At 38.8% G+C, this 27126-nt stretch overlaps 1 protein-coding gene across 1 annotated transcript in view; it reads right to left on the reverse strand.

Moving 5' to 3' along the window:
- BARD1 (BRCA1 associated RING domain 1) overlaps positions 1–27126 on the reverse strand; it is a 66975-nt gene that overhangs the window by 32769 nt on the left and 7080 nt on the right. The window contains exons 4-5 of the mRNA XM_045032631.1: positions 18863–19893; positions 272–352 (exon numbers count right to left, since the gene is read on the reverse strand). Of these exons, the coding sequence (XP_044888566.1) occupies positions 272–352; positions 18863–19893 (1112 nt within the window). The remainder of the gene's footprint in view (positions 1–271; positions 353–18862; positions 19894–27126) is intronic.

The following is a 27126-nucleotide window of genomic DNA, read 5'->3' on the forward strand; positions in this document are numbered from 1 at the left end:
ATTTTCCACACTTAAGAAATCATAGGTGAAGATTGTCCTAAATATGATAGTAAAAGTGCGAAAGAACACTGACACTTGAGGAGAGATGGGATGATTCTAAAGGAAGAGCATTCTCACACTGTCATAAGGAAGACTATTTCCCATAACTGTCTTCTTTATGCTTTGGATACAATAAAGATAGGGATGGGAAAGAACAAACTGTAAAAAATGGAAGTGTGGAGGAAAGGACAACAGACAAAAATGAAAATATCAGAAAAATGTTGATACCCACCAATGGCGTCCATCCAGCATGGTCTTTAACATTGGGGTCTGCTCCATTTTTCAGTAAGTGTTCAACGGCTGATACATCACCCTAGAAGGGAAAAAAATCATTGCTAAACTTCTTAGGAAGGATAGATACAAAAAAGAATGGGAGAGAACAATAATAAGCTGCATCATTCTGACTGCAATTAAACCAAGACTTTCATTTAGACAATGTAAACCTACAAACTTTTACTCTTTTGAAAACAAAACTGTTTATTAGTATAGTTTACTCAGAAACACCTAAAAGCTTTATTTAAGTCAGGAGCAGACTGAATAAGGCACATCTGACGCACTATAAATAATTCAGAATACATAACTGGACTAGTGTGTGCAGACTGCAATCTATTGACTAAGACTGACTGCAAGGACTAAGACCAGGTACATTTACCCCAAAATTACATGTCCTTCAAACCAAAAATTGTGTCAAACTAATCTAAATGACTAGCTAGAAACATGCACAAGTGAATCCGATTTATGTGCCTGTCTTAGACACATCCAACTTGCATGAGTAAAATACTGAAAGAAAAAGCAAAGAAGTATTCCTATTTAATCTTTCAATTATTATGCAAGTTAAAGCTGCCAGCACCCTTATATCATTGGCAGCTATGCTACCATCATAATTTCATTTCCATTCTGGCAGAACACTACAAGATATTCAAGTTTTGCTAAGGCATAGAGGTGGAAGCCATATAGGAAGGAAAGGGGAATACCTGAGACAGAAACTATGGGGAGTAGAAGGAGGAGCCTAGAAGAATATAACCTACAATTCACCAGAATACCCACAAAATTGGTTAAAGTTGAGGACTTAAGAGCGCCCAGACTCCCTGATTATTAGAATTCTGAACCTGTGCTGTCAGACACTGCTTGGAGTACGATAAAGGCTTCTTCACTCCTGTCTATAACTCTGTTCGCTGGAATGCCTACTTTGTTGTGTTTCTATTACTTAATATTTTTATGCAAATAGGTTATTGGCCTATCATTCAACCCCAACCTGGAGGACCAGTTGACTGCTGTTCGTCTGGTCCCTATCTTTTCACTTGTCCAGCTTGATGGCCCTACCAGGAGTTAAAACTCCCACCAGCATAGTTTTCGGTCAGTGGAACACATAAGGCATCCCACCATCTCAAGGTGCAGTCCCCAGAGAAGTCTTATTAGAAGAGTCCTTAGCAAAATTTGTACTGCCAGCTACAAACCCCAAAATGGGAAGATGGAAAAACCAGGAAAGAAAGAGAGAAAGAGAAAGAAAGGAAGGAAGGACAGGGGGACATATAGAAGGAGAGACAAGGTAGGAAAAACCACAAGGGAGAAGTAAGAACTCCATGTGCCAAGAACCTAAGGCTACACAGATGGCAAAGAAAGGAGAGAAAAATTGGAAGTTGAAGACAGAACTGCAAACTTATACAGCGACAATATGGAATAAAACAGAATAGGTGAGATGAAATCTCCTGCCCTCATGGTGAAAGCTCAAACAAAGAAGGCTTCCAGTGCAGATCTATTGAAAACAGGGTAAGGGAACCCAAAAAGGTTAAAAACCAGAAACTCTCTCTCAACAAAAAGCTGTGGAAGGAGTTAATACCTGAATCACTATGCACTAGCTGTAATTCTTGTGCCATCAAGTATATTAACTGAAAGAGATCCTGACCATTATTCCACTACCACACTACATACCTTAGAATTCACCTCCCTCTTTACGAACAATGAATATGAGGCCCAAAATTGAGGACAGTATTAAACCAAATGAAGGAAAGCGTCAAACCTGTTCTATGATATCAAGGAACATTCTATGATATCAAGGAACATGTAGAATAGCATTAATCCTCATTCTTTACAACCAAAGAAAACTCTTCCAAGACAATGAACTCTGTTCAGCAGAAAAATAAGCAACTGATAAAAGAAATATTAACTAAACATTCACATAAAATGCTGAAAAGCTCTGACTTTAATTGAATTTATATAACCAAGAGATATGTTCCATGCATTATAATCACAACCTAGACGCCCCCAGCAAAATGTTACATTTTAAGCAATTAAAGAATATACAATTCTAGTTAGAATATTTTTTGGTCTCAAGGAAAGAGACACAAGTGGAAACCACATACAAAGAGAAAATATTCACAAGCATGGAAGACAGTGATAGGTACAACATAGCTTTTCCCATGGATAAAAAGAATTACCTATGGTAAGTGATATCTGAGCTTCATTTTTTAAATTATTAAGTTTGCAAACATATATAACAGTGGTTGATATTTTTGCAGTGTTCCCTTACAGCAGTTAACACACCTAGCAAATAATTGAAATCTGGCATTAGGTACGTTAACTGCTCAGAATGTTAACATTCATATTACAAATCCATAAAATGCTAGTTTAATTTTTATTACAGTAAAATTTTGCTGCTGTTGACAACTAGAAGTACTATCAACATATACAGAATGAAAAAGGGATAGAGTAAAACTAGAAAACTATAACTCCGTTGTAAACTGAGAAATGAGTGGGATTTTTTCCCTGGAAATGAGAAAAAAAACCATTTTGTTACCTAGGCTGTAAATGGAACTTCTCTTTTTACCACTTGCAATTCACAATAAAAGTGGAAGGAATGGGAGAGGAGCTTTCATTTCGATTACACACACGCACAATGACTGAACAGCTACTGTCAATCAGGATTAGAAGTGATGCGTTAAGAAAGCTGTTTGTGGCCTAGAGACTGACAGAGGAAATATAGCCAGAAATTAAAGTTTAAATTTACAGCCGCAGGGCATGTTAGTAGACTCATGGAAGTTATGTCTTCTGCACCCTGAACTTTTAAGAGGTTCTGAGAATGCATTCAACTACTTGACAGTGAATACTCGTTGAAAAAAGAAACATGCAAGGAAAAAATAGGGAGGACAGATCTTCAACTGGCATATACTAGGGATAGTAGTATATCCAATGATGGACTTAAAAACAAAATTAACTTTAAGCACTGACTTCAATGGGAAATTCCAATGCTTAACAGGTAAGCCAGTGCCTTAAGCATTTTGCTGGGTCAGGGCCAGAGTGCTCAGCACCTAGCAGAATTGAGCCCCAATTAAGGAGATGATTCAATGTATCCTCCATCCTGGAAGGAATCAGGATAAGTGATAATTTAATGTTCTTTGACAGTTTTCACCTACTGCAAAGAAAACTTCAATGGGAAATTCCAATGCTTAACAGGTAAGCCAGTGCCTTAAGCATTTTGCTGGGTCAGGGCCAGAGTGCTCAGCACCTAGCAGAATTGAGCCCCAATTAAGGAGATGATTCAATGTATCCTCCATCCTGGAAGGAATCAGGATAAGTGATAATTTAATGTTCTTTGACAGTTTTCACCTACTGCAAAGAAAACACAACAGCAGTCTCCATCTATACATAGCTTTTGTTTCAAGAGTACCATCTAGTACTCACTTAACAAAAAAGCTCAGAAAACTTGCTTTGGCTTTTATTTTAAAGTAAGTTAAATTTCTCATGATCAGGTACAAAATTATTTGCTTTATTCTACATGTTTTTGTGACTCTACGATAAGTCATCAATCCCTCTACCACACAATATTTGCACTGAGGTATTACCACTAAAATATTTTGTGCCTGTTTGAGCTTACGCTAGCAAGGGCTTGTTATGTTAAGGTTAATGGAAAAAATGGGCTCAAAGAGTCTTAGAATATCAGGGTTGGAAGGGTCCTCAGCAGGTCATCTAGTCCAATCCCCTGCTCAAAGCAGGACCAATCCCTAACTAAATCCCCAAATTGCCCCCTCACGGATTGAACTCACAACTCTGGGTTTAGCAGGCCACTGCTCAATCCCTCCCCCAAAAAATGTTAAAATGATCCTGTCACTACACAACACTAAACATTAAAACATGGTTTGGGGCTTCGAGTATAGCCACCTCAGCCTGTTTTGTCCCATAGTACTATCCTTAATAACCTTTTATTAAAGATACAGAAAAAAAGGAAAAACAGTTAAAGCATTTGAATTTAAAGTACTAAGTAAGAATTTCATTTTAACAATATTTCTTATTCCTTTTAGTTGTATAAGTTCTGTTTTTTATAAAAAAAGGAAAACCTTGTATGACACTATTTTAGATAGCATTAAATATGTTAACTGGGGATGGTTATCCGGGGAAGAGAGAAAAAAGTTAGTTGAGATAGACTGGAACTGATGTTGAAATCGGATCCTGCTTCCTTTCAACAACAACAACAAAGGACAAATAGCCACAAAAGGGTAAAAGGGTATAGAAAAGAATCACAAAGATAGAAAATGCAGTTTCTGTGGTGTTCATGCTTACCTGCGACCCTGCTATGGAGAAACATGTGCAGCACACAGTCTTAACAGCCATTCTGAGACCTGGTAAACTTGTATCAGCATCTCTGCATTAGGCTGTTTAAGACATTACTTAGAACTGCCTCTCTGGTTGCAGGCTCACAGCAATGTTGTGAATCTCTTTCTTGGGTGGCTTAGCCAGAAAAGATGGAGAAGAAAGGAACATGGCATAGGGGGGCTGACAGCAGAAACCCACATCTCATGTTCCAGGTGATGCTCAGGATTTTGCCACCTCCATGAGCTTTGGCTATGTCATCTGGGTCCCTCTCTCTGGCCCTGCCTGGTCAGTTTAGGACATTTCTCAGGAGCAGACAGTAGACGTCCAATTGCGTCATGATGGATTCTTGGGTCCCAACAGATGACGGGGTAACAGCAACGATGGTAAAGCTCACTATTTACAGTCCACCCATTTCCCAGCTTTAGATCCCCCAGAAGTGTTTCAAAAGGACCCAGGAGTTAATGGACAGAATAACCCATCCTCTCATTATTTTGTCCACCAATTAGACCTCGTTTCCAACCCACCAATTTCTGGCCATTAATTACCGATTCCATTCTCCTTTATTTACTAGTTATTATCTTAATCTTTTGGTGACATGAGTAGACCTTTTAGTCTGGACTAATTCAGTCTCTCTCGCTTTTGCTGACTTTTATGAGTAATTTTATATAACTCACTGAGCTGGACTTCTCTGGCCTTGATCAATTTAGAGTATAGGCCTCTGCCCAACAAATTTATTGAAAAGACTTGGGATTCTCCTACTTGGGAGAATACCGCCTGATGTTCATATGTTTGAGACAGGAAAAGACATTAGCTTGCTAAAGCTGATATAGTAAATTAATGGGAGAGAGGGGTATTGTTAATAAGTGAATAGCACCCCAAAGAAATAACTAGCTTGTGTACAAGGAAGGACACCATCACAGGGTGTGGGGGGACAATTATCTGCTGGAGACAGACCAAGGGAAGGCCATTTTAAGCTGATTATCAAGGTTATGAATAGTAGCAATGAAAAATTACATGATTCCGATTAGCCTTCACTATGCTACAGGTTGGGAAAGCTCCAAAAAGCTCAGCAGCATGAAAGGCACTGGAGCCACCTAGAAGACAGCATTGCATTGGTTTACGTGGAGAAGAATATCATAAGAACATGAGAACGGCTGTACCGGGTCAGACCAAAGGTCCATCTAGCCCAGTATCTGTCTACCGACAGTGGCCAATGCCAGGTGCCCCAGAGGGAGTGAACCTAACAGGCAATGATCAAGTGATCTCTCTCCTGCCATCCATCTCCATCCTCTGACGAACAGAGGCTAGGGACACCATTCTTACCCATCCTGGCTAATTGCCATTTATGGACTTAGCCACCATGAATTTATCCAGTTCTCTTTTAAACGCTGTTATAGTCCTAGCCTTCACAACCTCCTCAGGTAAGGAGTTCCACAAGTTGGCTGTGCGCTGCGTGAAGAACTTCCTTTTATTTGTTTTAAACCTGCTGCCTATTAATTTCATTTGGTGACCCCTAGTTCTTGTATTATGGGAATAAGTAAATAACTTTTCCTTATCCACTTTCTCCACATCACTCATGACTTTATATACCTCTATCATATCCCCCCTTAGTCTCCTCTTTTCCAAGCTGAAGAGTCCTAGCCTCTTTAATCTTTCCTCGTATGGGACCCTCTCCAAACCCCTAATCATTTTAGTTGCCATTTTCTGAACCTTTTCTAGTGCCAATATATCTTTTTTGAGGTGAGGAGACCACATCTGTACACAGTATTCAAGATGTGGGCGTACCATGGATTTATATAAGGGCAATAATATATTCTCCGTCTTATTCTCTATCCCCTTTTTAATGATTCCTAACATCCTGTTTGCTTTTTTGACCGCCTCTGCACACTGCGTGGACATCTTCAGAGAACTGTCCACGATGACTCCAAGATCTTTTTGCTGACTCGTTGTAGCTAAATTAGCCCCCATCATATTGTATGTATAGTTGGGGTTATTTTTTCCAATGTGCATTACTTTACATTTATCCACATTAAATTTCATTTGCCATTTTGTTGCCCAATCACTTAGTTTTGTGAGATCTTTTTGAAGTTCTTCACAGTCTGCTTTGGTCTTAACTATCTTGAGCAGTTTAGTATCATCTGCAAACTTTGCCACCTCACTGTTTACCCCTTTCTCCAGATCATTTATGAATAAATTGAATAGGATTGGTCCTAGGACTGACCCTTGGGGGAACACCACTAGTTACCCCTCTCCATTCTGAGAATTTACCATTAATTCCTACCCTTTGTTCTCTGTCTTTTAACCAGTTCTCAATCCATGAAAGGACCTTCCCTTTTATCCCATGACAACTTAATTTACGTAACAGCCTTTGGTGAGGGACCTTGTCAAAGGCTTTCTGGAAATCTAAGTATACTATGTCCACTGGATCCGCCTTGTCCACATGTTTGTTGACCCCTTCAAAGAACTCTAATAGATTAGTAAGACATGATTTCCCTTTACAGAAACCATGTTGACTATTGCTCAACAGTTTATGTTTTTCTATGTGTCTGACAATTTTATTCTTAACTATTGTTTCGACTAATTTGCCCGGTACGGACATTAGACTTACCGGTCTGTAATTGCCGGGATCACCTCTAGAGCCCTTTTTAAATATTGGCATTATATTAGCTAACTTCCAGTCATTGGGTATCGAAGCCGATTTAAAGGACAGGTTACAAATCTTAGTTAATAGTTCCGCAACTTCACATTTGAGTTCTTTCAGAACTCTTGGGTGAATGCCATCTGGTCCCGGTGACTTGTTAATGTTGAGTTTATCAATTAATTCCAAAACCTCCTCTAGTGACACTTCAATCTGTGACAGTTCCTCAGATTTGTCACCTACAAAAGCCAGCTCAGGTTTGGGAATCTCCCTAACATCCTCAGCCGTGAAGACTGAAGCAAAGAATCCATTTAGTTTCTCCGCAATGACTTTATCATCTTTAAGCGCTCCTTTTGTATCTCGATCATCAAGGGGCCCCACTGGTTGTTTAGCAGGCTTCCTGCTTCTGATGTACTTACATTTTATTACCACCTTTGGAGTTTTTGGCTAGCCATTCTTCAAACTCCTCTTTGGCTTTTCTTATTATACTCTTGCACTTAATTTGGCAGTGTTTATGCTCCTTTCTATTTGCCTCACTAGGATTTGACTTCCACTTTTTAAAGGAGGTCTTTTTATCTCTCACTACTTCTTTTACATGGTTAAGCCAAGCCACGGTGGCTCTTTTATAGTTCTTTTACTGTGTTTCTTAATTTGGGGTATACATTGAAGTTGGGCCTCTATTATGGTGTCTTTAAAAAGCACCCATGCAGCTTGCAGGGATTTCACTTTAGTCACTGTACCTTTTAACTTCTGTTTAACTAACTCCCTCGTTTTTGCATAGTTCCCCGTTTTGAAATTAAATGCCACAGTGTTGGGCTGTTGAGATGTTCTTCCCACCACAGGGATGTTGAATGCTATTGTATTATGGTCACTATTTCCAAGCGGTCCAGCTATAGTAACCTCTTGGACCAGCTCCTGTGCTCCACTCAGGATTAAATCTAGAGTTGCCTCTCCCCTTGTGGGTTCCCATACCAGCTGCTCCATGAAGCAGTCATTTAAAGTATCGAGAAATTTTATCTCTGCATTTCATCCCGAAGTGAAATGTTCCCAGTCAATATGGGGATAATTGAAATCCCCCACTATTATTATTGGGTTCTTAATTTTGATAGCCTCTCTAATTTCTCTTAGCATTTCATCATCACTATTACTGTCCTGGTCAGGTGGTCGATAATAGATCCCTAATGTTATATTTTTATTAGAGCATGACATTTCTATCCAGAGATTCTATGGAACATGTGGATTCGCTTAAGATTTTTACTTCATTTGAATCTACATTTTCTTTCACATATAGTGCCATCCCCTCTGCACCCCCTCGCATGACCTGTTCTGCCCTTCCGATATATTTTGTACCCCGGAATGACTGTGTCCCATTGATTGCTCTCAGTCCACCAGGTTTCTGTGATGTCTATTATATCAATATCCTCCTTTATCACAAGGCACTCTAGTTCACCCATCTTATTATTTAGACTTCTAGCATTTGTGTACAAGCACTTTAAAAACTTGTCCCTGTTTATCTGTCTGCCATTTTCTGATGTGTCAGATTCTTTTTTATGTGACTGTATCATCTGATCTGGCCCTTACATTATCCTCTTCCATCCTCTGCTCCTGACTATAACCTGGAGATTCTCTATGATTAGACTCTCCCCTAAGAGAAGTCTGTGTCCGATCCACATGCTCCTCTGCAGCAGTCGGCTTTCCCCCCATCTCCTAGTTTAAAAACTGCTCTACAACCTTTTTAATGTTTAGTGCCAGCAGTCTGGTTCCACTTTGGTTTATGTGGAGCCCATCTCTCCTGTATAGGCTCCCCGCATCCCAAAAGTTTCCCCAGTTCCTAACGAACGTAAACCCCTCCTCTCTACACCATCGTCTCATCCATGCATTGAGACTCTGAAGCTCTGCCTGCCTACCTGGCCCTGCGCGTGGAACTGGGAGCATTTCTGAGAATGCCACCATAGGCGTCCTGGATTTCAGTCTCTTCCCTAGCAGCCTAAATTTGGCTTCCAGGACATCTCTCCTACCCTTCCCTATGTCATTGGTACCTACATGTACCACGACCACCGGCTCCTCCCCAGCACTACACATAAGTCTGTCTAGATGCCTCGAGAGATCCGCAACCTTCGCACCAGGCAGGCAAGTCACCATATGGTTCTCCCGGTCATCACAAACCCAGCTATCTACGTTTCTAATGATCGAATCTCCCATTACTAATACCTGCCTTTTCCTAGCAACTGCAGTTCCCTCCCCCGGAGAGGCAACCTCCGTGCGAGGCAACCCCAGCACCATCTGGAAGGAGGGTCCCAACTATGGGAAGGTTTCCCTCTGCTCCCATTGATTGCTCTGCTTCCCTGGGCCTTTCATCCTCCTCAACAGAACAAGGGGCTGTCTGACTGGAGGTGGGACAATTCTACAGTGTCCCGGAAAGCCTCATCAACATAACTCTCTGCCTCTCTTAGTTCCTCCAGTTCTGCCACCCTGGCCTCCAAAGTCCGTACGTGGTCTCTGAGGGCCAGGAGCTCCTTGCACCGACTGCACACATATGCCACCCGCCCGCAGGGCAGGTAATCATGCATGCTACACTCAGTGCAATAAACTGGATAGGCCCCACTCTGCAGCTGGGCTTCTGCCTGCATTGTCTCCTAGTTAATGGAAGGGTTGTTTAAAGCATCATCCCCAGCCCCAGCTCCCCTCCCCCCCTTTTTTAATGAAACCTTAGATTCTGCAGATGCTGATGGCACTTCCCCAGAAAAGCTTCCCATTTGGCATGGGCAAGTGGATTTTTTCAAGTCCTAATATCAATTGTATCAAATGCTAGTGCTGACAGATGGTTAAGAAAAGCAGCCAGCATCCCTTTCACTATTTTATAAAATTTTCCCCCTTTTCTACTTCTATTAAAGATATTTTGCAGCTTCCTTATAATAACCAGTGAGTTAAAGTTAATGGAGATATTAAGTGCCAGGATGGAAAAAATAAAGTACAATGAGAATTAGAGTATCACATGAAAGACTGAAGCTGAGACCAGGGGATAAGTCTACAGAATTTGACTCCTTCTCTACTTTCTAACGCCCCAAGTGATTTTACTATATTGCAAGTCAAACAAAAAGAACCCCATACCTTGATCTAATGAGTGAACGACTTGATTGCTAAACAACCCAATCCCCCCCCCCCCACACACACCCTTATTGTTTTCCCACATCTTATTTATAATTTATATTAAGTGGAGAAAGAAGATGACAAAAAATTAGAGAACTTATAGTAATTGTGAATGCTCTGACAAACTTTAAAGAAAACCATCGCCTCTAATTTCTTTAAAATTAATTTCCTCACCAGCAGATCATTTAGAGGGTAATGAGCATGGTGGCTCAGCACATATATTTGTAACATAAAACATCCAAGAAGAGTTAAGCTCCAATCTCATAACTAAAACAACTCACAGAGATTGAGCACCGTAAAAAGCAATATTTGTAGAACACTGGAAATAATTTTACATTCAACATTAATATTTGGGAAAGATTGCTGTGATCATGGTCAATTCTTGTATTTCTAAATTCAGTATTTTAAGTAGTTAAGAGGCTTTTATATTTGTCTGAAATACATTTAAGCTGTCAGGTGTGAATTTCATTTGAAAAAGCCTAGAAATTATTGTCTACAATAGCCTACTTAGTATTACTACAGCACTTAGATTTAAAAGGACATAATCAAGTTTAAATGTAGTCAATTTCAAACAAATTAAAGGCAGTAGCAGGTACTGCACCTGCTTCTGAGTTACCGTACCTATTCCTGGGGTTTTTCAATCAGTTTCCAGTTCTTAAAAATCTGGTTCTTTCTTCACTGTGTGAAAAAGCTTTATGTGGCTTAGTTATTTAAACTGATTGCCTTTTCTACATAAAACTTTACCACTCTAATTGTTCTCAGTAAAAATACCGAGGTTTTGGGGACAGATGACTGGTGAATTGAACTTGTTGAAATGGAATCCAGAAGTCACTTTATAAAGGAGTTTGGAGTGTGGACATAGTAACCTTAGACTGAGAACACCATGAAAGGAGGTTTATACCTTATGTGTCTGAATCTCTCTCGAAATGCAGCCTTGAAGCATACGTGATAAAGCTCAGTGGCTCAGATGGGATTACCCAACAGTCTTGACTGCACTAAATGCAAGTGCCATGAAAGTAAAGGGTCCAGTATTGCAGACTAAACTTGGATAGATACACAAAAATTGAGAGTCCCTGGAATAGAGAGGATAGATGTCAAGTAATCTTTTCACTAGCACCCAAAACAAGTCCTGATTGTCCCACACTGTTCCTTCAATTAAAATAAAGTTACCAAAATAAATGCAACTTGCTTCATGCTCCCAGAGTCGGAGTGCAATAACTCTATGCTTAGCTGCTACATGTTTAGGGCATAAAGCTCAAACGCTCTTCCCAACTAAATGTGCTATGCACCTGAGTTGTCCTCAGCCCATCCCATGTTTTATCATTCTTTCCTCTTGCTGGACTTTATACTAGTGTTGCTTTTGCTCAGGGAGCCTTCCGTACAGTCTATCCTGCCCAGTGACCCTGCAGCTTGCAGGAGAAATACAGGCAAAATCTGATCTGCAGGGAAGTTTATGCAGGAAGTTTACAGGATTCTCATATCCAGGCCAAATTTAAAACCCCATGGTAACAATGAGCCAGAGGTGCAAGTTCCTGTGTTTTCAATCACCACATATGTAAGGCAGTAGTTCTCTGATCTAATGTTTGGTAATAAAAGAATTTAGATAATTAAGATGTGGGAGAACTGTGATGGAGTGGGGCTTTCCCCAACCGTTTAGATAATTTTAAAAGTATAAAAGGCCACATTTTGCACTTTAACTACTTGGAAATTTTACCTTTAATGAGTATGGAGGGTAATAAAAAACATGATTTCAGTTCACTAGGCAAATAGCTACATTCAGTCTAATTTATGAATGCAATTCAGCATGAAGCTCATCCACTCTAACCTTTTTTCAGAACCATTTTGCTTTTAGAATGTTTATTATTAGTGTAGAAGTAGTAAAATGGGAAAGAGACCCACACACTTCCAGCTTTGACTGATTTGGAATAGCACAATACACTTAATTTTAATGCTTGATAATGTTGTTAATTATCTCTTTTAAAAGACAAAAAAAGTAGAACTCAATTAACTTTCATTAAGTGCAATGTATTAGGGCCTACAAGCTAATGAAAATAATATGGATTTTATAATTAATGAAGTCCCAGAGAATTTAGTTTTAATTCTGATATTTTTTTACAAGACTGTTTCCATTACAGTGACAATTTGACAAACATGGGTGGATGAAGAAATCAGGAAAACAATGTTAGAAATACTGAGAAAAACTCATTGTGCTTGTGGAATTGAAATCACTGACTGGACTACCTTTCATGTATTATAGTCCAAAATTCTCTAATTTAGCCTAATTTACAGAAGAAGTCAAGTACAGAGATTATTCAACTCCCCTTTTTGTTTGTGTTATGTTCACTGTATACACCATGGATCAGCAACCTTTCAGATGTGATGTGCCGAGTCTTCATTTATTTACTCTCATTTAAGATTTCCAGTGCCAGTAATACATTTTAACGTTTTTAGAAGGTCTCTTTCTATAAGTCTATAATATATAACTAAACTATTGTTGTATATAAAGTAAATACGTTTTTTAAAATGTTTAAGAAGCTTCATTTAAAAATTAAATTAAAATGCAGAGCCCCCCCGACCAGTGGCCAGGCAGTGTGAGTGCCACTGAAAATCAGCTTGCATGCCGCCTTTGGCATGCGTGCCATAGGTGGCCTACCCCTGGTATACAGACAAACAAAAACACTTGCTGAAAGGTTGTAAGATAACACTACTTTAATTCTTTGAATCCAGAACCATAAAACAAACACACACACACACACAAAGCAGGCTGTGTCCTAAGATAGAGAGGCATAAAATTCAACCCACCTGGCTCTTTACAGACTGAATGCTGAAGACCCAGATTGCATGCTTCCCTTCAACCAAGACTCAAAACCCCCTTAAAACTTAAAGCATATCTTGTAATTTTAACAGTTTTCAATATACCACAGCTTGCATTACGGTGGTTCCTAGGGCACTGCATTAGCTGCAGTATGCACACTTAATACAGGATTGTTCCTACCCTCAAGATTTTACCGTCTAAATACACAAGACAAGTGTGGAAGAAAAAGTATGATCTTCATTTTACAGAACGGGAAGTGAAGCACAGAGAGATAAAGGGTATGTTTACGTTACAATTAAAAACCAGGCTGGCCTGTGCCAGCTGAATTGGACTCGCGGGGCTCGGGTTATCTAACTGCAGTCAGGGTGAACAAAAATCAATCGATTTTTTTGCATTTAAATCGGATTTTTTTGGATAAAATGCTTTTTGAGGAAAAAAACCTATCTAAAGATAGTTTTAATTAAGATACATTATAGCTCAAAGATCTCTCATCATGGAATAGGGATTATAAATTCTAATTCTATAATATGAGACAAATATTCATGTAATGTTTAAGAAAAGTTTTGTAAATGAGTTCCAATAGTTCATGGATTAGGGATCCAATCTTATGGGGTTCCAGGGGTTTCTGTATAGATTCTTTCGGTTAATCTTTCCATCTGTCCAATAGGACTCAGTGCTTAGTCTAGAAGATACCATCAGAGATGCTTAGGTTTTTCAGTTCTCAAACTGTGGATTTGTGTCTCCAGAGACAACATGCTTGCTAACAGCAAAAATGTTTTAAAATAAATAAATATCTAGAGGTGTGAGAAATAACAGACCTCAACCCTATTGCCCCTCTGCAAATTTGTGTACACAGAGTCAATCCCTTACCTCTCTCTAAAAGTGCAAAGTTTCAAAAAGTTCAATGAATAGAAGACTGTTGGGGGCGGAATAGATCTGGACAAGGAGAAGAAGTCTGGAGATAAATGTGAGAAGGGCAGGGGCGGCTTTAGGAATTTTGCCGCCCCAAGCACGCGCTTGGCGTGCTGGGGCCTGGAGCCGCCCCTGGAGAAGGGAGGGACAGGTAGTAGAAACAAAAGTGCAACTGTTTGAGCAGCATATTCCAGAAGTCTTGAGGTCTTTCTGAGTGTAGCCTTCATTGATTTGAGATGTACCATTCTCTCACTAGAAAGGAAAACCTATAATGACAGCAGGCCATAAAAGAGGCCCAGTTTGAGAATAAGAACCATTCAAGAAATATATCATATGCTGATGATGTTTTAAAGAAAGTCACATCAGTCAACTGGTGGATGTCACTTAAGCACTTGGATTCAGAGACTGTTGAAGTGATAATCTCACTTTTAACAGCAGTAGCTTCTTCTGTTGGTGTAGAAAGAATATTTTCTCTCTTTGAACTAATTCATTCCAAATTGAGAAATCATTTGGGACCTGAAAAAGCAAGACAACTTGTTTTTCTTTTCCAGATTATGAACAAACAGGAAAATGAAGGTGAAGACGACCGAGTTAGTTGCAGATGCCAATATTTTAAGTTTCACATGTTGACCTGGCTGACATCGTCGATTTAATTTTTGTGTTGTTTTTTTTAAAATTACATTTTACTATTTACTGTTTTGTTAAAACAATTTTAACAAAAACAAACCTGATTTTAAAAAACTTGAATGTTTAATTAAATTAAAAAATGCATATGCTTGTTTTGTTAGAATATTATATGTTTGCTGTTGAAGAAAAAACTCCAGAACACATAATGTTGTTGTTTTAGTTAAATAAAACAATTGAAATGTCTGTCTGATGATGTTCTCCTCCTAATACAGCATGGCAAGAAAATCCTCCAAATATTAATGATTAACCTGTTGAAGTGGAGATAGTTTGCCTCCCAATGACTTCATATATATCTGCTTCAATTACCTTTGGTAAATGAAATAACCAAACAATCATTCATTTTCTGATATAGCTGTAAAGTTAATCTGAAAAGTTTTCACAATAAATCTCTTTAAAAATGCATAGTGTGTACCTTCTAAAAATGAAACCTACATCTCTGAGCTGTGAAGAATATGTATTAAGGTTATAACAATCAACAATTATGCACTTTTATGTAGAAATCCATGATTAAATCGAGTTTTCCTGACTAGTGATTTAAATCAAATCCACCCTGACTGCAGTGTAGATGTTTCAGCACAGGCTGAAGCGTGGGCTTTAGGATCCCATGACGTGGGAGAGTCCCAGTGCTCGAGGTAAAACCTGAATGTCTACACTTAAAGGCAGTCACATTCTATTTTAGGGCAACAGAGAAGCCCCATCTAATTAAACCAATAATTAATAATACTGGGTGTTTTTTTAATGCAAACAAAATAAGGAAAATTGTACCAGTACTAATGAGGAACAGCACCGGACTTCCATTTTTAGCTCACTGACTATAAACATCAAGAAAACTGTACCTTGATAATTGCGCCTTATTGACTTCTCTTAGTTTACTGTGACTCTCATGATAAGCTGCATAGCTGCTCTTTCCCCCTCTCAAAAATACACGGAAGATACTGCAATCTTGAAGGAAAAGTGTGGGAAAGCTGTCAAGATAAGTCAAATTTTAGGACAATCAATCCTGACAGCATCCCTTAAAAAAATCCCCCTGGAAATATACAGGGGTAGTCTATAAGCAGCATTTTAATAATAAAAGATGAGTATGCTGAATTTGTGAAGTGAGGTAATAGCAGGACCATCCTTAGAGCTCTCAAGTCACTAACTACAGTATATAATTTTCTCTACCATGACTAATTAAGTATAAATGATTTCAAAGAGAAGATTTGTAATCATAACCCATAAGTTCTACTTCCAGTTAATCAAATGGAAGAACTGTTTCATAAGCAGCAGGTGAGAATTGCTATAATGCCTCTATAAAAGGCAGAAAACAGTTATTTATCAAGGAAATTCTTTGACACTACAAATAGAAGTGCTGTGTATCAGTGTCGGGATATTTACAGGTATATCAATTCTAGAGGTACAGGAATTTTATTGATGAGACTATTTCTTTTATGTATGATTTAATATAATATATATATTTAAAGTGCTAATGCACAAAGCACAAGTTCTTTGAAATGACCCCAGATAATGGCATTTTGGGTTGTATAAGTAGGGGCATTTCCAGCAGATCAAGGGATGTGATCATTCCCCTCTACTCAGCACTGGTGAGGCCTCATTTGGAGTACTGTGTCCAGTTTTGGGCCCCACACTACAAGAAGGATGTGGATAAATTGGAGAGAGTCCAGCGGAGGGCAACAAAAATGATTAGGGGGCTGGAGCACATGACTTATGAGGAGAGGCTGAGGGAACTGGGATTGTTTAGTCTGCAGAAGAGAAGAATGAGGGGGGATTTGATAGCTGCTTTCAACTACCTGAAAGGGGGTTCCAAAGAGGATGGATCTAGACTGTTCTCAGTGGTAGAAGATGACAGAACAAGGAGTAATGGTCTCAAGTTGCAGAGGGGGAGGTTTAGGCTGGATATTAGGAAAAACTTTTTCACTAGTAGGGTGGTGAAGAACTGGAATGGGTTACCTAGGGAGGTAGTGGAATCTCCTTCCTTAGAGGTTTTTAAGGTCAGGCTTGACAAAGCCCTGGCTGGGATGATTTAGTTGGGTTTGGTCCTGCTTTGAGCAGGGGGTTGGACTAGATGACCTCCTGAGGTCCCTTCCAACCCTGAGATTCTATGATTATGTTACCAAAGTTTTCCATATGTGATACTTTTCTGTCTGATCCCCCTAAAAGAGAACTTGAGGTGCTGTACAACAGAAAACAAAAAACACCCTCTTAAGAGGACACCTACTTAAAAAGGTCATTTATGTCAAAACAGTTTTATCTGCTATTATATAGCCAAAAAGAGGATGAAAACAATATCCCTCCCCTTCTTGTTTATTTTGTGAACTTGACAACAATGACTACATGGGGGGGAACAGTTAACTAAGTACAGTCCATTTTTCCTGTTTGTGTGGATCTTTCACACAGCAACAAGGGAGAGGAAAAACCGTTTTAAAGAAACAGGAGCATGCCACTGCAACACTGCAGAAAGCTGACAAAAGGACTCTCTGATCATAAAACATCAGGGAAACTGGCAGGTTTCATCACAGATGAATGAACACTGTGTAAATGCAAAGCATCATTAAAAAAAAAATCAAATTGCATCCAGGAATCCTAACTCTCATTCTCCTGCTATAACCATCGGATCATCCCCTCTCCTCCCAAAGACAGGAACACAGTACAAAAATCCTGATACGCAGCAATCCACCTCTGTCTACCAAACAGTTACATGACTGAATTTTTGCTTTCAATTTTGTTTAAGAAAACCATAGAAAGTCCATCTAAAAAGTGATACTAGAAGATTATTATTAGTTCTATAAAGTCAAGGTCTCAAAAACTAGACAATGCCAGTATTCAGGTAGTCTCCTGCAACATTAATTATAGTTAAATAATCTAGCTCCAGTGTTGATGTGGTCATTGAACAGCCAACCAATTAACTGTCAAGGCCACCTAGGAGGGTAGCCTTGAAATATCAAAAATAAACCCAAAGACAATGTCAATCACACATTCAACTTTTTAGCATATACAATATCTTTAGAACAAAGCCTAGACAGAGATCACTTTCTGGAAGTCATGTGTAAGACAATCCTAGCCGAAGTTGGCGTGCACATTGAAATCTCCAAGGGTAACAGTCTATAAGAACCACATCTTTGACATCAATTTGGAGAACCCAGGGTATTTCTACGGGGGGGTGGGAGAAGAGGAGGAGGAGGGAAACGGACACATACCCCAGCGAGTGTCAGAGCCAGGGCAAACTGAATCAGGCTTGCAGGACTTACGCTGTGGGCCTGAAAACAGCAGCGTAGATGTCCCCGCTTGGGCTGGAGCCCAGGCTCTGAAACCTGGCAAAGGGGGTGGGTCTCAGGGTATGCCTACACTGCAATTAAACACCCACGCCAGCTGACTCAAGCTACAAGGCTGTTTAACTGCACTGTAGACCTTCAGGCTCAGGCTGGAGCCCGGGCTCTGGGACCTTGCAAGGGGGGAGGGTTCCAGACCCTGGGCTCCAGCCCTAGCCTGAATGCCGCCTACACTACAATTAAATAGGCTCTTGCCCAAGCTGGAGTCAGCTGACACAGGCCAGCCATGGGTGTTTAATTGCAGTGTAGACAGCCTCTCAGAGCGCAGGCTCCAGCTTGAGTGGGAACATCTACACTGCTCTTTTTAACCCCATACCACAAGGCTGAGTCAGTTGACCTCCAGCTCCGAGAATCACTGCCATAAGGCTTTGTTGGTTTTTTGTTTTTGTTTGTTTGTTTTTTTGTTTTGGTTGGTTGGGTTTTTTGTTTTTTTTGGGGGAGGGGGTGTTTGCAGTGTAGACATACCCTCATTACACTTGGTGATCTACACAACAGAACCATAAAAATTGGCCCTACTCCAGAAAAACATGAGATATGGAACTAATGTTGCAATTTTAGAGTGACAGTCTGAAAAACATTTGCACTTGTCTTAAAGTGACCATTAAGCTCATGCTGCAAAACGTCTGTTAGTCTATAAGGTGCCACAGGATTCTTTGTTTCATTGAACTACTGTTTCAAACCAGAAGAATAAGAAAGTCCTACCTTGATGGAAGCAACGTGGAGCAAGGTCTCCCCTCTGTGATTCCTTTTGGTAGTTGTGTTATTACTAGGAGACTTCTTCAAGAGGGAAGGGCTGTGTGTTGTTTTCATTTGATTATGAGTATTTGAAGTGAATGGGGTAGAAGGAGTTTTTGAAAGTGAAGGGCTATTGATTTCTTGAAAAATTTCAGAGCTTCTTGTCTTTGATAAGGTGCCACCAGTAAGTTTAAATGCAGGAGAGGAGATATGAACTGGAGTTCCATATTCAGTAGTTGGAGAGATTTTAACAGTGCTCATGGCAGTTATCTCAGGATTGCAAACACCCTGGTTGACTGAGTGCATATCAGCACTCTGACCACTTCTTCTCAGTCTTTTAGCATGAGATATAGCGGGGGATATGGACTGCTGCCTTCTGCGCTTTAAAGGAGTAATTTCATTTTCTGATGGCAGAGGTTTATTAAAACCATTCATTATGTTAACTTGTGCAGAGCTATCTTTATCCTCTGTGGGTTTTACTTGTGTGGCCATTTCCGAGTGGGACTCTCTTCCATCCTTAAGGTCGGTTTCCATTACAAACTCCTGTCCTATTGTCTCTTCCGTACTATGTGGTTCGGGGCTGCATAAAACTAATGACTGGCTGCAAAAGGTCACAGTCTTTTCTTTAAATTCATCTTGGGTCTCCCCTTCGGTTCCACTGCCCTCTTTCTGCTTTTCCTTCTCTATACCCCACACTTTGTTGATGTCTGCTAGACTCTTTTTCTTCAGTTTTTTCTTCGATCTGTGTGGTGGTGGTTCCTTGGTCATCTTGAAAGGCTTCTCTTGAGGAGGAGAAGGAAGGAAGTCAAAAGCAGAAGATGGGCCCTGGTTAATGCTGCCACCATTAGTCACCAGTTGATTCTGCTTCTGAAGGGAACTATTGTTTAGCACACATCTGATCTTCCTACTGCGTGGGCTGAACCACATTTTTATCTGCCTCTTCTTACTTCTTGTTTCATGATCAGGACCTACTGGCGTGAACAAGTCTTCTGCAGAATCTGGTAGGAGACAGGGATTTTTTTAAATGAGCTTTAAGGCCAATATCAGCTGTTTACCATTCTGGAAATAGAACTGTAAATAAAAATTTTGAATATTAAAAATGGAAGCCTTTATGAGATTGTAATAAATGTATTACTTCTATTTCAGTGCATTAAATTTCCAGCCACAATTTTGTCTTCGCCCCCACATCTTCTATTTTTAAAATTAGTAGCAGTACCCACTCTTCTAACTCAAGCAGTAGTAAGTTTATGGATACTAGACAGGCATGCTACTTTCCTACTCCCCAACAGAAAGGAGTTTGAGATAATTTCACTTTTAACAAAATTCACATGAAAAATTGCAAAGACAGATCTGACTAAAAAATCTGTAGTATAGCAGTCAAACGCCAAAACAAATATTTCCAATACTCTTCAGAAATGGTATTTCAAGATAGAAGGCTTCCTTATCCTTACCTAAATTACCCTACTTATCCCTCCAATTAAGTGTAGTTAAATATTTGGAGATTCGGTTTAAAAAAAAAAAAGAGAGAGAGAGAGAGAGAAACATATGGCATTAGGCTGAGATTTACTTCAAAAACAACACAACCTCAGGCTATCTGGATCATTTAAATATCCAGTAATAGCTACAGTATATAGGCATGATGGTTGTCAACTACAGCATTATAGATTCTCCGCTTACTTTAAGGAACGGGTTTGATGGAAAGTTAAAATTAAGACAAATCCTGTAACTAGTTACCCTTCATAAAGATCTCAGAACCAATTTTGTTTTAACAATGGTATCTAAAAAAGGAAGGGCTCGATTGCAAACAGATGCACAATATAAAATGCAGATAATATTTACTTTCATCTTGTCTTCACTGTTTACACAACTAGCAGAGTCTACTCTAAAATATTTACCATGATATAACTATCATTCACCTCTACGGACTAGAGAACAAGAGTTAAATAAATTTGCAAGAGTCATGTGTGTAGAGATATTGTACCAGCCCAGATTATTTTTACATATATAGCACAATAAGACACAAGTCCTAGAGATATCGTGATGACAGGCACTATCTTTCAGTAGTACAAATTCTAAAGCAATTTTAATCCAATTAAATATTTGCACAGCAAGTTATGCTTCAGATGTACCACTTGTGGCATCAAGAGTGCTTGGAAAATGGATTACAAAGATTCTCAAACTGATCTGTGGACTACTGATGGTAAACAGAGGGCTGGCTGATCACAAGGAAGTGGATCAGCCAGCCCTCATTTTTAGATTAGTTGCATTAACAGAATGCTGAAAATATACTGAATACTTTCCTAGTATTTTTCCTATAAGCAATTGCTTCTGTTGCTATATGGATGTTGCCTAATTATTAATAGGAGGGGACACATTCAAAAGACTATTAAGATGTGGTCTACACTCTGAGAAAGTTGAGTATTCCCTGATTTCCAGAAACCTACTACCCACAGGCCAATATAAAAACTGAGCCATAAAAATTTAGCTGCCTACCTAGCTTCTAGGAAGAGGATTACTGGACTCTTACAAGGTATTGTCCCTGGACCTTCTCCAGAAGATTCATCTTCCAGAAGAACCATTGCTTAGTAGTTATCAGTTATATGTGAATCTCTTCACCTGGCTACTGGAAAAAAAGCAGCAACACTCACTCTCCTACCAATTTAGGGACTCTCACATGGGGGGAGAAGAGACAATTAGGACAAGTGCCAACTCTACTCCTATGAGGCTTTTTCAGAGTTCTGTGAGACGGAGGAGACACACTTAAGATATTGAACCCTCAACTCCTCCTTTCTATAAACCCATCCAAGATTAACGTGTTCAGTAGAGGAGGAACACAATGGATCTCCTTCGATTCTATCTGCAGAAGGACTTCACATGGATCTATGTTACAGTTTAACAATTGTATATTAGCTACAAAAAGGAAGTTCTCAGTCATTTATACAAAGAGGGCATTACATTGATAACTAAAAACACTCAATTAAGCCTCCTTCAGAAAAAGTTGCAAGAAGATTTTGATCCAAAGGAATCATATGCTGCTTCCAAGATGGAAACAAAAAAAGTTAATATAATTTGCACCTTAATGTAAATGAAGAAAGTTAGTTGTATGTGTTTAAAAGTTAATTCTTAATTCCACTTATATAAATGTCACCCCAAAATTTAAAAATTATATATTTAATAGGACAAGCAGATCAACATGGCAGAATCTGCTAATTCTGGATTACCTGAAGCATTTACAATAATGTAAAAAACCAACCCACTCTACCAGTATTAAAACCAGCCTATTATAACTCCAGCTCTTGATTACCTACATGCTAAACATAATATTCATATACATGATAAATTAACAGAATCATCTCTATTCACAAAGTCTGGTTTATTTTCACATAATAAAACCAAGTTTCTTAATGCTGACATTTAATAGAAATCAATTCTGTGGAGTTTAAAATGATTCAGACCAGACAAAAATATTATGGAGGTACAGAGAAACTTATCGCTAAAGAGCTCCATATTCAAGTTTTTGCTGTAATGCAATAATAAACTGTAGAGGAAAAAGAAGCAATTAGAAAATGTGTCTTAGCTATCATTAATCTGCATCAAAGGAATATAATGATGCACATTGTGTGTCTTTCAAATTATTCTCTATTATGGGTTTCAGAACAGAAGTTGAGAAATCTCTTTGACAAACTAGTCCCTTATTAAAAATCAAAGGGAAGTGCTTTGGTACCATCTGTGCAACATTAGTGCCTTCACTGAAGAATGATTATTTTGCAAGTTAAGTATTCAGCACTGGGAAAAAAAAAAAAGAAAGAAATCCCAGCTATTCAAACACTCATCTTTAGCTATTATGAAAAATGTCACAGCATACACAAAATGCAATGTAATCTGTTACAGAAGGCATCCGATATGTTTCCCTCCACACCAAAAAATGAGAAACTAAATTGTGATCTATAAAGGCTAATCAAAGTTAATCTCTTTTGCTGCCCACCAGCATCAATGTGTGCTTAACAGGATCTGACCAACACTTGTAAAGTCTGGTTTAATATAAGAAAGGGAAAGAGAATTTAAAAAAGCTTTCAATTTAACTATTAGTCTAAGGTATATGGTGTTATGAAGAATAAGATAAAATTATCTATAAATGGTTGTCAGGAAAATTTATGACAGACAATCTCTTCTCTTTAAAGTACATTGAACTGAGAAAATCTGCTGAAGTATTTAGAAGCTAATTTTGAAAAGTATTACTGTAAATCAGGCTTCTTTATCTCTAGTATGCCATATATTATGTCCATGATTCGACAAGTTCTTCCTAATTACCCACCTTAATTACAGTAATTATATACTTTCTAGTAAATGCAGGTAATAAGGTTCACTTGGAAAGGGAATTGTCAAAAATGGTGAAACAAAAAAGCCTTGCAATTCTGGGGATGACAGAGCTGTTAATGACAATAATTCAGAGGAGCAGTTTATCTCCTCCTTCCCAGTGGAGAAGAGGACTTTTGTATTTTGGGAAAGGGAGAAGAGTATTGAAAGTCAAATAAAAGTCATTATTTGCAATCACAGCAACATACACAATACTTCAGGTGAAGGTGCTAGTAGTGAAAGGTTTTGGTAGTTCTAGGAGACATCTTCAAAAAATTTAATTCTTCATAATATACAGAGAGTACATGTACAAATCTAGAGAACATCAGTACAAGAACACAGTTAAGGTGCAATTCTACTAGACATATGGCATGCTTTAATGCACAGACAGAAAAGATGGAAGTTGGTATGCCAGCACAGTAGTTGATTTTCTATTATATGCTCTATTTTGTGCCCTATATGGGTATAATCAAGCCCTTACTATGTCACAGTTGCTTGTATTCAAGATTTCATAAAAGTTTAATTGTTTAAGGAGCAGCATCATAGATTCAACGCTGGCTAAACAAGATAAATTCTTAAGGTATCCTAGTTTTTAATTTAATTGCATGTGAATTAAAAATTTAACTGTCCCAATTAACACCTTTAATAACTGTATTGCCACCTGCAGGCTGTTTCTAATAACACAATTCCAATATTAACTAATTTTTCTTTTAAGATGTGTAGATTCAAGTCTACACAATGTAGAACTTACTTTACAATTGCAGATTTGTTCTCCATATTTGTGGTATAAAAAAGATCGTTAATGAGACAGCACTTTTTTTTGAGAGAAAGAGAGAGCTGAGCACAAATCCAACAAATCAAAGTTCTCCACTTAGGTCTACGTACTACCAGTCACTTATACTCAAGGGCAACAGAAGTCTGCAGAGATCTGACTACTTTGTTTTCTTGTCTATTAGAGAGCATATTGCTTAAAACTGGCTCCAAATGCAGTATCCCAAGTGTAAATACTAAAAGATGGTCTCTCACCAACAGAAGTTGGTCCAAAAAAAAAAAATAAAAAAAATTACCTCACCCACTTTGTCTCTCTACTATCCTGGGACCGACACAGCTACAACTACACTGCATACAAAAGCTGGTCTTATCACTTAAGACACTGAACTGGCAGTCAGTCATAGGTCCCGCCCCTAGTTCTGCCTCAGACCTCAGGCCACTCAATCTCTAAAATGAGGTGTTTGTTTTTTGTTTTGTTTTTTAAAACCTTCCTTTCTCCCACCCCACCACCCGTCTTGTCTATTTAGACTGGCGGCTCTTCAGAGCAAGGGTTATCAGACGAGGTGCCTTTATAGCAACAAGGACAATCACAGTTGAAGACTATGCGCGCTAACTAACAAAAGAGAGCCCATATTCTGGATCCAGTTTTTCACTTGAGGCTCCAACAGCAGGAGTCCAGGACAGACACTTTTTTCTGTGTGCGCTTCAGGCTAGCTCAAAGCAGCTGGCCCCTCAACACACAAATACTTTCCTGGATTGGCATCAATGTGCAATAGTTGAGTCTGATACCCCTTCCAGCATAACCACCTTCCTGCCCTCCAGCTCCACTCACAAAGACTGCCCCAAAACTCATCTTTGTCCGTCATGCTGGTGTTACCAAATCTCTGCCTGCAAAGACAGCTCGCTCCTGATTTCCACCCATCCTCAATTACATGGAGAAGGCCCCTTCCAAGATTACTCCACATATGCACGTGGAAGCAGAATGCTAACTTGCTCAATTTGCCGTGCTACACACAAACAAATGTAAAAGGCACAACCACAAAAATAGAAATTTGTCCATTTCTTATGGCCACAGAACAAAAATCTGGCTGAAAGTAAGCCTTGGCATGTGGCTTTACTATATTTGTTATTTGTATTGTCTTTAGTAACCCACCTGGAACTCTGCAAAAATACATTGTGCAAATTACCATCATAACCACAAAGGTCTGATCCTGCAAAGCCATATATGTATTTAACTTAACACTTGTGAGGTAGTTCCACTAGAGACACATCTATGTGAAGTGACAAATTTCCAAGGGGAAACAGGAGTGTCAAAACAACCTAAAGTACCACAATTTGTAAATCTTCAATTCCTGCAGCCTTCTATCATTCGTCATTAGATGTAGCATAATAATGCCTTTATTTTCATTTGATCAAGCCTAGTCACCTAGTTATGCCATCCATAGCATCTATGACAATACACTATCAACAGCCCTCAAGTTTTTTCCTTAAATCAGGAATGAGAGACTAATAAAAGGTCACTAATACTTAATAAGGGAGGAATCCTCCAAAAATGGAAAATTAATCACCACATCACTTTATATTTTAGCACTCTCCTGCTGCAGTAGTACTGAAAAATTGCTTGTAAAAATACTGTAGTGATTTTAAAAAACGGATTACACACAATAAAGCTCAAGTTTCTCAAAGCTGAATACATTTATCTTTAAAATAATTTCAAGAAAATATTTCATCTGTTACTGTGGTTTCTACTGCACGGGCATAAACCTTCTTTTAAAATACATTTCATTCCATTCTTTTTGTAATTAAAGCCATCATATAGGGAAACTTCACTTCAGACCAAAATAACCTCATGCATGGTTTTCTCCATTCACTTTGACATTTGAAGTACCCTTGAAGTTCACTCGATAACCATAAAAGGTTGCTCCTCAGCTTTGACTATTATTCTTCAACACTATATAAAAGTGCCTCAAGCCAATCACTTCAAAAGCCCTCCCTTCCCATTATACTCCTAAAGAGCTTCACCACACTTAAATGTTTTCCCTAACCCTATTAAACTGTCATCCACATTTTCTCTCTTACTCACAGCTTTTGATTACCCAGAGATTTCAGCTGTGTAAGAAAAAACCTTTATTTACTGTTCGAGATGTCCTTTAGCCTCGCTGCTTCAGTGATATCACAATCCAGTGTTTGGATGTCAAAAAAGGATTACCATAGCAGTGATCGTGATGTGAACCTTTTGAGGGAATCAGGTTGATAAAGGAGAACCTTCTATTTAGCTTAATATTGGAAATAAGCAATGAGGGGAAAAAGTACCTTATCTGTATTTGACAGCTAAATGAGTGTTTTCTCAAATGTGATAACTACTCAAGAGACCCGCCTACAATCATTTTGCCTCAATCTTCCCTTCTTTGTCAATCAGCCAAAAGTTTGGTAAGGCAATAATGGAAGTGAAATCCCAGATCAGCAACTCTGCAGTTTTGTAGCACGGTCACTACCACAACTGTCAGAAATGACAGATTTCCACAACAGAGAATAGGTACAGTTCTGTCATTTTGGTTTCTGAGAATCCAAGAGAATTGAGACTCGCCTCCCTCCCCATCATGAAGCAGAAAGCATGAGATTTCACACATACAACAACCTAATCTGAAAACTAATGGACACATTACATATCGGGCTGCAACAATGCGAGGATGGTAAGTAAAAAGAACCCTGCACCCTCAATGAGATTACTTTGTGTAGGGCTCACTGAAGAATTAAGCCTTAGAACTTTACACACACTCACAAATATACAGTATAGGACATGACAATGCTCGCCATTTTCCTACTTGTAATTCATTGTGTCATGTGACTTGGGAATGTTACATATCTTTAACTCTAAACTTAGCAGACAGATTCTAATGAATTGTGGACTAATGCAATTCTAGACTTTTTCCCTTTCTTTAATAAGGATCTAGGTAGATCTGAAGAAAGAGATAAACCCAGCAACTGTTCCGTTCAAATGCAGATTTTCCAAGAGTGATTTGATATAACCTTTCAGAATCTTAGAGAGAGACAGTTTTCTCATCCTTTAAAAGCATATGAAATTGACCCAAGTTTGAATAGGG

Source organism: Mauremys mutica, chromosome 10 (assembly GCF_020497125.1).
Source record: "Mauremys mutica isolate MM-2020 ecotype Southern chromosome 10, ASM2049712v1, whole genome shotgun sequence".
NCBI lineage: Eukaryota > Metazoa > Chordata > Testudines > Geoemydidae > Mauremys > Mauremys mutica.